Source organism: Otolemur garnettii, unplaced genomic scaffold (assembly GCF_000181295.1).
Source record: "Otolemur garnettii isolate 467f Iridium unplaced genomic scaffold, OtoGar3 scaffold00010, whole genome shotgun sequence".
Taxonomy (NCBI): domain Eukaryota; kingdom Metazoa; phylum Chordata; class Mammalia; order Primates; family Galagidae; genus Otolemur; species Otolemur garnettii.
In genome coordinates, this window is record NW_003852405.1 from 35,567,882 (window position 1) to 35,577,786 (window position 9,905).

The 9,905-nt window shown below is 42.8% G+C and overlaps 2 protein-coding genes across 2 annotated transcripts in view; both read left to right on the forward strand.

The window, feature by feature from the left end:
* DEPDC1 (DEP domain containing 1) overlaps positions 1-991 on the forward strand; it is a 28,153-nt gene extending 27,162 nt beyond the window's left edge. The window contains exon 13 of the mRNA XM_003784227.1: positions 982-991. The gene's annotated coding sequence lies outside the window, so the exon portion shown is untranslated. The remainder of the gene's footprint in view (positions 1-981) is intronic.
* Positions 992-8,409: 7,418 nt separating this feature from the next.
* RPE65 (RPE65, retinoid isomerohydrolase) overlaps positions 8,410-9,905 on the forward strand; it is an 18,871-nt gene continuing 17,375 nt past the window's right edge. The window contains exon 1 of the mRNA XM_003784228.1: positions 8,410-8,668. Coding sequence (XP_003784276.1) covers positions 8,658-8,668 — 11 coding nt within the window. The 5' untranslated portion in view covers positions 8,410-8,657. The remainder of the gene's footprint in view (positions 8,669-9,905) is intronic.

The following is a 9,905-nucleotide window of genomic DNA, read 5'->3' on the forward strand; positions in this document are numbered from 1 at the left end:
GGACCACTCAAGGTCACGTGGCAGGGCACACCTGCAGACACAGAACAAACAGGACCACTCAAGGTTGCCCTGCACACACAGAACAAATAGGACCACTCAAGGTCACATGCCAGGGGACACCTGCAGACACAGGACAAATAGGACCACTCAAGGTCGCCCTGCACACACAGAACAAATAGGACCACTCAAGGTCACGTGCCAGGGTGCACCTGCACACACAGAACAAATAGGACCCATCTTTCTGCATGAACTTTTGGAGAAGAAAACATCCTTATGTAAACATGCTATTTTATGTGGTAGGGTATTTTTAGGAAACATCAAAGAAATTTTATCCCTCAGGCCAGTGGCCTCTGGTTATGCCCTCAGACATGGAAAATATTTTTGAGGGAGAATGGAGACCCACTTGAGTGCTGCTAATGATGGGAGCCCCCACCCCCGTCATGGGTCATGTAGGACTGCTCTCCTGAGCACTCAAGGTGGTCTCTCTCTCTCTCTCTCTTTTGAGACAGAGTCTCTCTCTGTTGTCCCAGGCTAGAATACCATGGAGTCAAAACTCTCAGCAATCTCAAACTCCCAGATTCAGAAGATCCCCCTGCCTCAAACTCCAGAGTAGCTGGGACCACAGGCACCTGCCACAACGCCCAGCTTATTTTTTTTATTTTTAGTAAAGACAGGGTCTTGATCTCACTCAGGCTGGTCTCAAACTCCTGAGCTCAAGGCATCCACCCACCTCATTCTTCCAGAGTGCTGGGATTACAGACGTGAGCCACCGCGCCCGGCCTCGAGTTCTCTTCTGGTGAGCATTTCTGAGCACTTTTCTTTGCTCCATTTCCAAAATCAATACACATCTGCTGTGGTTCTGCTGTTTCATGACTTCATGAATCCAGGTTTACAATTGCTTATGTGACCTTTTCAAATCACTTAACCTTTTGGGGTCTCAGTTTCTTCATCCATAAACGTGGAGAGAGTTTCCACGGAGAGATTTGTAAGGCCCAAGGTTTAAAATTCTAGGATAGCGTATTCTACAGATTAGCCAGTCGGCGGCTCAGAGCAGAAAATAAGCAAGTATTGATCGCTTCATTCACTGAGTGTCCCTTGTCTTTAGTTATCGTTTTTATCAGGTAGCTATTTTTTGCACTAAACAACCATCCCCGATTTAGAGGCTTGAAACAGTGACCATTTATTCAGCTCACAGTTCTACAGGTTGTCAATTTTCTCTTGGCTCAGAAGGACGGGTTTTCTGGCCTGGGCTGATAAGGAACCCCTTATCCGCCCTCCACTCTGCTCCTTTTCTTCCCAGAACTGGTGAAAGGGTCAGAGGTCCAATGATTGGTTGAAACAGTTTTCACCTGTTCCAACGTAGAGCCATTTCTTGAATGCCCTTCAGTAAAGTGAGGGCTATTTCTCCTACCCCATGTCAAAGTTTAGCTTTATCAATTCTTTCAAATCTACTAGGATCTGCTAATTATGAATTTTGCAGCCACAATAATCTGAGGTAGGTCTTTCAAATGTTATGTTAAAAATGTAACTTCAGTGCAAGTAAAACATTTCTAAATCCAGTTGTTAGAATTCCTACTTAAATGAAACATCTTTGATAAATGCCAAACATAATACTTTAGGTACTCGAAACTTGTTTTCACAGAAAATAATGAAATAGGAATTTGACTCAACAGTAAATGATTCAGACAAAAAAAATAAAATAAAAGTATTCATTTAGAAGCATGAACATCCCAGATCAAAGTGTGCTTTAAGGCCAAGATTCTTTGGATAATTACCTCAGCTGCACACAGCCTGGGCAGATATGATTAACTTAGCTAGAGAAAGATTATGAGGGATTTATAGCAGTGAAAAAATTGCTGGCAAATCTGATTAAATGTAAATTTCTGCATTTGTGGATTGAAGCTGAGAAAAGGCCTGGTAGCAGTTTCACGGGCTAGTCCACAGCTTTAACGCACATTTTTGTGCCGTTATCAGCAGCTGCAAACTCATGAGCACAGCTCACGTGGTGAGCGACTGCAGTGAACTAATCTGCACCTCCCACACACACACAGGGCTTTTTTTTTTCATACACAAGATAAGCAGATTCTGGAAATAACTAATTTAGCAAATCTGATTTGGGCATCTTTAATGGATTACTTTCTGTTATTTTATCTTTTCACAATTTTGTTTGATGTCCTATCAAATGTTTGGCCAAATGTTTAATTATAAGATGACGTTAAACGTCACGGCTGCCCGTGACCTTAGCTGCATTCTCCTTTGGCTTTTCTCCTTGTTCCCTGTGCCCTCGTCATCTTCTGCTGGTTACATACAAGGACCTTCGGAGAAGCAACTGATTCCAACAGAGGTTTCCAAACTGACCTCTCTTTTGCAAACATGATTGGAATCCAAGGTATCTAATCATGGCTTGAATAGTTTGACCTGCCTGAGCTAAAACATTGTATTCCACAGATACTGTAAAAAACAACCTGCTCACCCATTATCTTTAGTGGCCCACGTTCATTTGGCTATAAAATAGCCCCTTTGTGGAACAGGCAGGCTTAGAGGACACCTTTTGGGAACTGGGAATTCTCTCTGTGAGCCATAACGATAGCATCACCATCAGATGTGGATATTCCTGTGGGAAATGGTCTATCTTCTCCTCTTATTGGCTGTGCTTATAGACTTATTTTACTGATACTGAATTTGGCTTGAGAAGGCTACATGAGATGTCATTAATTCATCTGTTTATTCTTTCATTTCTAAGCATTATTCTAAATCTTAGAAATAGATACAGCATCCCCACGGCCATGGGCATGCTGTGTGATCGGCTGTTACTCTTCTTTGCCTCCCCTGGAAGGTTCCACAGCTGTCTTCACCGAGTTGTAAGGTTAAGTACTGAGTGATGCCCACGTGGACACGCAGCTGACTTCTCTCTCTTCTGAACTTAGTGAATCCAAATAAGTGAATTATTGTTTACTTGTTTAAATGTAAAAGTGAAAACCTTAAAAATGTGACATTGTCTTTAGAATATTAGTGTTAAAACTTTAGAAATCATACACTGAGACTTAATCTACTGTTATTATCACACACCACCCTCAGCAGGGCTTGAAAGTAAATGTGTTGGCCAATGTGACTTATAGGTGTCAGGGAAATGATCTAAAAGAAACCAAAGGACTCCTTCATGCAAAACAACTCCCTTGACAGTCAATCCCAGTACTCAGAATTCATACCTTCCATTCACTTATTCACTCACTGACAGCTGCTAGAAGCTTTATGCTGCAGAATGGGGATGAAAGTGCTAAACAAGGCACTCCAGTCCTGATCTGGGAGAAGTTTACAGACGGGCTGGAGAAAAAGATGAATAAGTAGCCAATTATATTATTGTATAACAAGTGCTATAATGGGGGCCTATAAAGCTATGATGTCTATCAGGAGTCCCCAACCTTTTTCAAACCAGGGACCAGTTTCATGGAAGACTATTTTTCCAGGGGGGAGTGAAACTGAGCAAGAATTCTCATGCAGAATTTAGTAACAAGACAGAGAAGAGTATTGCCTCAGCCTTGGGCAGTAATAATGTATAATATAGTACTGGGAAAAAATTATCCTTACACGGAACACTTCTTCAGTCCCATCTAAACTAATCTTAAAAGAAAAACCCAAAAGGATCAAACAGTTTTTAGTAACACTGAATCCCAGAACAAAGCTCAAAAGTATATGAAGGAATGCAAATAAACCAGCACCCAAGGAGGTAAAAAGTAAAATTCTGGTGTCCAATCAAAAATCACCAAGCATTCAAAGAAGCAGAATAATGTAATCCATAAATGAAGAGAAAAATCAATTGACAATGACCAGAACTGAAACACGCTTTATAAGCAACACAAAAGTGCATCAAAACACTTACTATAACTGCGTGTGTGTCCACAAAGTAGAGACATGAGAGAGTTTTTAAAACCCCAGTCAAAACTTTAGAAATAAAAATGACAATGTTTGGTATAAAAAATATAATAGATGGGTTTAACAAAAAAAAATTTAACAGCCCGGGCACCTTGGGTCATGCCTGTAATCCTAGTACTCTGGGAGGCTGAGGCAGGCAGATAGCTTGAGCTCACGGGTTCAAGACCAGACTGAGCAAAAAAGCAAGACCCCCATCTCTACTAAACATAGAAAAACTGAGGTAAGAGCCATGGTTCTCAACCTTTCTAATAACACGAACTTTAATATAGTCTAAAGGTGTCGCAACCCACAGGTTGAGAACTGCTGAGTAAGAGGATCGCTAGAGCCCAAGAGTTGGAGATTGTTGTGAGCTATGACACCACGGCACTCTACCCAGGGTGACAACTTGAGGCTCTATCTAAAAAAAAAGATTTGATTAATCTAAGAGAAAGCAAAGAAAGAGGAAAAAGGAAACAAAATGCAGAAGGAATAAACAGAAGACCAATGAGATGATATACACAACTTTAACCACATCAACACTCACACTAAATATAAATGGTCTATACATTCCAATTAAAAGACACTACTGTCAGATCAGATTAAACAAGGAAGGTCAAACTATATTCTGCCTACTTTAAACATAAAGATACAAATAAGAGGATAGTTGTTTGAGAGGATCAAAAAAGGAAGAAGGTAAAAATTGCCCTACCAGTAAAGAAAGACATAATATGCATATAACTACAGATTCTATAAATATTAAAAGGATAATATAGAATTATTACTAACAGCTTCATACCAGGACAGTTATTAAAACTTAGGTGAAATGGATATATCATCTGAAAGAAAAAAATCTACCAAATCTTAAAGATGAAACAGATAACATAAAGAGTCCTATTTAAAAAATAGAAATTGTAGTTAAAAACCTTTCATTAAAAAAAAAAAAATCCCTCCAAGTGAAACTGGCTTCACCTGTTAATTCTGCCAAACATTCAAGGAAGACATAATATAATTCTACACAAACTCCTCCAGAAAAATTTAGAAAAGATAGTTTCTAAGTCGTTCTTTGAAGCCAACATTACCTTGACATCAATACCAGGTGAAAGCATTACAATAAAAACCTATAGACCATAAATATATCAATAGAAGAAATAGAACCAAAAAACTCTTTAAAAATTGGTAGATAGAACCAAAAGTTGTTAAAATGTTAATACGTATTTCTGGTTTATCTCAGAAATGCAAATGTGGTTTAATATTCCAGATCAATTCAATTCACCATTTTAACAAACTAAAGAATACCCACAGGATTATCTTAAAGGATATAGAAAAAGCATTTGAGATATACTAACATTTATTCCTGATTTAAAACCCTCAACCAGTCGGAGATTTCCTCAGCCTGATAAAGGGTATCTATGAAAAACCTACAGCTGACATCCTACGGAGTGGTGAAAGATTAAATGCTGCTTGGGAGGTTCAGGAAAAAGATAAAGATGTCCTCTCTTACCACTTCTAGTCAATATTGTACTGGAGTTCTAGCCAGTGCAATAAGACAAGAAAACACAAAGAATGAAACACATCCAGACAGGAAAGGGAAAAGCAAACGGTCTTTGTTTGTAGCAGCATGATAACCTGTGAAAAAATATGATAGGAACCTATTTTAAAAAGCTAATAAATGAGTTTAGAAATATTGAGGATACACGATCAATCACAAAAATTAAATTTATCTCTTAAAAAAACACCATCACATACAACGGCCTAAAATATTTACTACTTATTAAGTAATACAGTGACAAATTAAACAAGGGCACTGCCCCCAAGGGACTCTCTAAGTGAGAAAGGAACACAAAAATAGATAATAGGTGACTCTGGTAAGAAGAGGAATAGAGATAAGTATGAATATTCAGTCAATTATATTAACAATTTTCTCCTGGTAGGAGAAGGATCTACCAAGCAATCTACTAATTCCATAAACTGGGTCAGCACCACCAGGATTCCTCACGCTGTTGGTATAGCCCTTTGTCTGATACCTACAGGAAGAGAGTAAGTGGTTTTTATCTACATGTTTACCTAATAAGCCAGTCCTCTGGCCCAAAGAGTAGGGCGAGGAATCTCTGTTCATCCTCCCATCCTATTTGCATTTGCCCCAGTTAGCAGGATCTGAGAACTTAGAAGCAGACCACACACCTTCAATAGCTGAGCCGCTGTTAATCCAACAGGGCTGACCTGGAATCCCCTTTTGTGCTTTTCTTGGTGTGTGAGAATCAAGAGCCGATTAAATAAAATCAGAGTATAATCAAGATTTTAAGTAAAATATTTCAAATTCTTAAAAAAAAATCCTTAAGCCCTTGTTTATAAATAACATTTGCACTCTTGCTGTTCTGTCCATTAAGGCAGTTCTTCCAGTTCAACAAGTTTTGAGTTTTGTACTGATGCCCTGAGCACAATGGTGCCTAAATATTGTAGTGAGCTTGCTGTTGGGCTCTGCCTTTTTCAGATATAAGATGTTAAAACATATCACACCAGGCTAGGCGTGGTGGCTCAGGCCTGTAATCCCAGCACTCTGAAATACCGAGGTGGGTGGATTGCTTAAGTTCAGGAGTTCAAGACCAGCCTGAGCAAGAACAAGACCTTGTCTCTAAAAACAGCCGGGCGTTGTGGCAGGCACCTATAGTCCCAGCTACTGGGGAGGCTGAGACAGGAGGATCACTTAAGTCCAATAGTTTGAGGTTGCTGTGAGCTATGATGCCTCAGCACTCTACCAAAGATGACAAAGTAAGACTGTCTCATTTAAAAAAAAAAAAAAAAAGACTATCATACCCAAGCCAGTGACTATAAGCCATTTTAATGATTATTACTCATACAAGGGTGCAGAAAGCAATGAGGCTTCCCTACATGAGGGGCAGAACCCACCAGCAAGAGGCACTCAGACCCCCTTCTCATGCAGTGTGTCTGGATCTCCTTCCACAGTGGAGACAAGATCTGGCCTGTAGTTCTCTCTAGTGCAGTTGTATCTCTTGCTACTTCCCCGCGTTACATTCATCTGTAGGCTTTCCTAAATTCTGCAGGCTGTGCCGAGCTCTCTTCTTCCTCCGTTTGGCTGGCCAACTTTGACTCTGCATTCTTCCCATCTTAGCTTAGATACTTCCCTTCCGTCTGGGTCTTTCTAATAGCAGAGGTGTTCTTTCTGGCTGATGCTACAGTGTCCTTCACTACCATCACTTTATAGAGATACGACTCTTAGTCCCAAACGATGAAACCTACTCTGGCTAATTAAAGAGGAACATAAATATTTCACATATTAGGTAGCTAACAGAATCTCTGAGATGGCTAAAGGATGGAGTTTGAGGGCCACCTGGCTGGTACTAATGTTTCAGGCTCCACTGGAGAATGGTTCCGACTCCCTTGGATGGGCAAAGACACCACTGGGGCTGGGCTCTATGTGCTGCCTCTGAGACGTCCATCTCGGCTTCTGATGGACAGACCCCCACCACCACCATGCCTGTGCCCTCACTGTAGGGACAGTAAATGCCTGGTGTCTGTCTTGGAGAATGGTCCAATTAGCTGTTCAACAGTTTTGTTGAAGAAGAGCTCTAAGTCAAGCAATCAAAACCACTTATTAAGTATCAGTAATACATTTTAAGGCCAGGAGCAGTAGCTCATGGATGTAATCCTAGCACTCTGGGAGGCTGAGGTGGGCAGATCACCTGAGCTCACAAGTTCCAGACCAGCCTAAGCTACAGTAGAGCAAGATATGAATAACTGTAGTCCCAGCTACTGGAAAGGCTGAGGCAAGATCACTTGAACCCAAGGGTTTAAGGTTGCTGTGAGCGATGATACCATGGCACTCTACCTGGGGTAATAAAGTGAGACTCTGTCTCAGAAAATAATAATAATACAGTTTAAAAATAAAAATAATTTTAAAACACTTATTCAATTTAAAATTGCTAATGAGTTTCTCAAAAAACATTAAAGTCTTTGGCTGTTATAGTAAATGTCTGGTCTATTTTCCAGGGAGTCCTTTGGGCCAGACCATGCCTGTTGCTGGCAAGAAACTAGGATTTAATAAAAGAATGAAAACATGACAAATTAGTGATACAGCTCTCTGAGCGCTGGACACGTACTAGTGGACAGGGAGATGAGGCGCCGAGGGTGCCAGCATTAGTGACAAGGACCACAGAGATGATTAAATTTTACCCAATAATTTGTTAATTTCCTATTACTCTTGTGAAGGCAGGGCCATAACCATCTTTGTCTAGTTTTGAAGGGTACATCATAGATATTTTTTGGAATAAGTAAATGAACAGAAGAATGACTAAGTAACCGAGGGTGAGGATGAAGCTAGCAGTGGTGGAGGAGGAAGAGGAGGAAGAGGTGGGTGCGGGCAGCAGTGCCAGCTCCAGCTGGATGGCTGGGATCTGGAGTCAGCTGGGGCCTGACGCTGGCCTCTCCCACACAGCTCCATTCTTTCTAATCTGCTTCAGATTCTCTTTGGGAAGGATTGAGTTCTCTGGCAAACAGCCAAAAAACTGTTACAAGAACAGCAAGTCCCAGTAATGCTCAGGCATCAGGAGGATGTGGGCACTGAAAGCCACTTCTGTTCCCTCTCTCACAGCTGAAGGGCTGGGGAAGGGCCCCCAAAGCCACCTCCCTTTGGGGGGATTTAGAAGGCACATAAAGGCCCCTGGCCCAGGACACGCCTCTTCATTCTGCAGTTGGTGCCAGAACTCTCCATCCTTCACTGAAAGAAAATGTCTATGCAGTAAGTGTCTGTGGGGGACAAAAAGGGTGGGTTCATGTGAACTGGGGCTCCCGCACAGAGGGACTGAGGACTTGGGTAGGGGAGATTCTGAGATTTCGTCGGGGAATTTTTCCCTATTAATATACTGAAACAAGTGTCTGGACTTCAGACCTAAATTATGGTGGGGTTTCTGTGGCTGAGGCTGCGGCTGGAAGCGTCACGAGTGAGAGCTCTGAGGCGGACCTGGGCTCCAGCTCTTGTCTGGTATTTCCCAGCTGACTTGGGCAGGTGACCTGATTACTTTAAGTCTAGGTTTAGAACAGCTATAATAATCGAACTTACCCCATTGTGCTCTTGTGAGAGTCAAATGATCTAACACCAAGCAAAGTTCGTTTCACAGTATGTAGCACACGGTTAAGGTCTTAAAAAAGGGTAATTACTGTGATTTGGAGTCTGGTCAGAGATCCCACCCTCAGACATTATGAAATGGAGCTGAAGCCAGGTGAGAAGTCAGCAGCACCGAAGCCGAGTGTCCGGGTCTGACCATCTGGTAAAAGTGCCCTGGCTCCTGAGAAGGGAAATGCGTAATATAGTGAATAATGCAGGGTGAGGACCCGACCAAAACCCGAGAATGGACAGGGATGAGTCTCTCACCAGGCAGAAGAAATCAAAGCGCCAGTGAGCTGCTGAGAGAGTCGGTCAGCTGCTGAGAGAGCCGGTGCGGGCAGTGAGCTGAGAGCCGGTGGGGGCAGTGAGCTGAGAGCCGGTGGGGGCAGTGAGCTGAGAGCCGGTGGGGGCAGTGAGCTGAGAGAGCCGGTGGGGGGATGTGTGGAGAGGAGCTGTCAGGACCAGAGTTCAGGAAGCCCAGTGATAGCAGTGGGAGCAGTGGGTTTGTTGTCAGAAATAAGGGAGAACTACGGTGGGATCTCACTGAGGCCACTGGTGTTAGACGAGGTCATTTCCCCTGGCCTGGGAGAAGTGCTGCCAGGGCCCCCAGATGAGGTAGGCCCATGTGGTGAGTGCCCCAGACCAGACAGGCCAGCAGAGGTGAGCCCCCAGACCAGGTGGGCCCACATGGTGAGACCCCAGACCAGGTGGACCAGCAGAGGTGAGGCCCCAGATGAGGTGGGCCCACATGGTGAGCCCCTCAGATGTGGTGATGGGCCAGCAGAGGTGAGCCCCAGACGAGGTGGACCCTCAGTGGTGAGCCCCTCAAATGGGGTGGACCAGCAGAGGTGAGCCTCCAGATGAGGTGGGC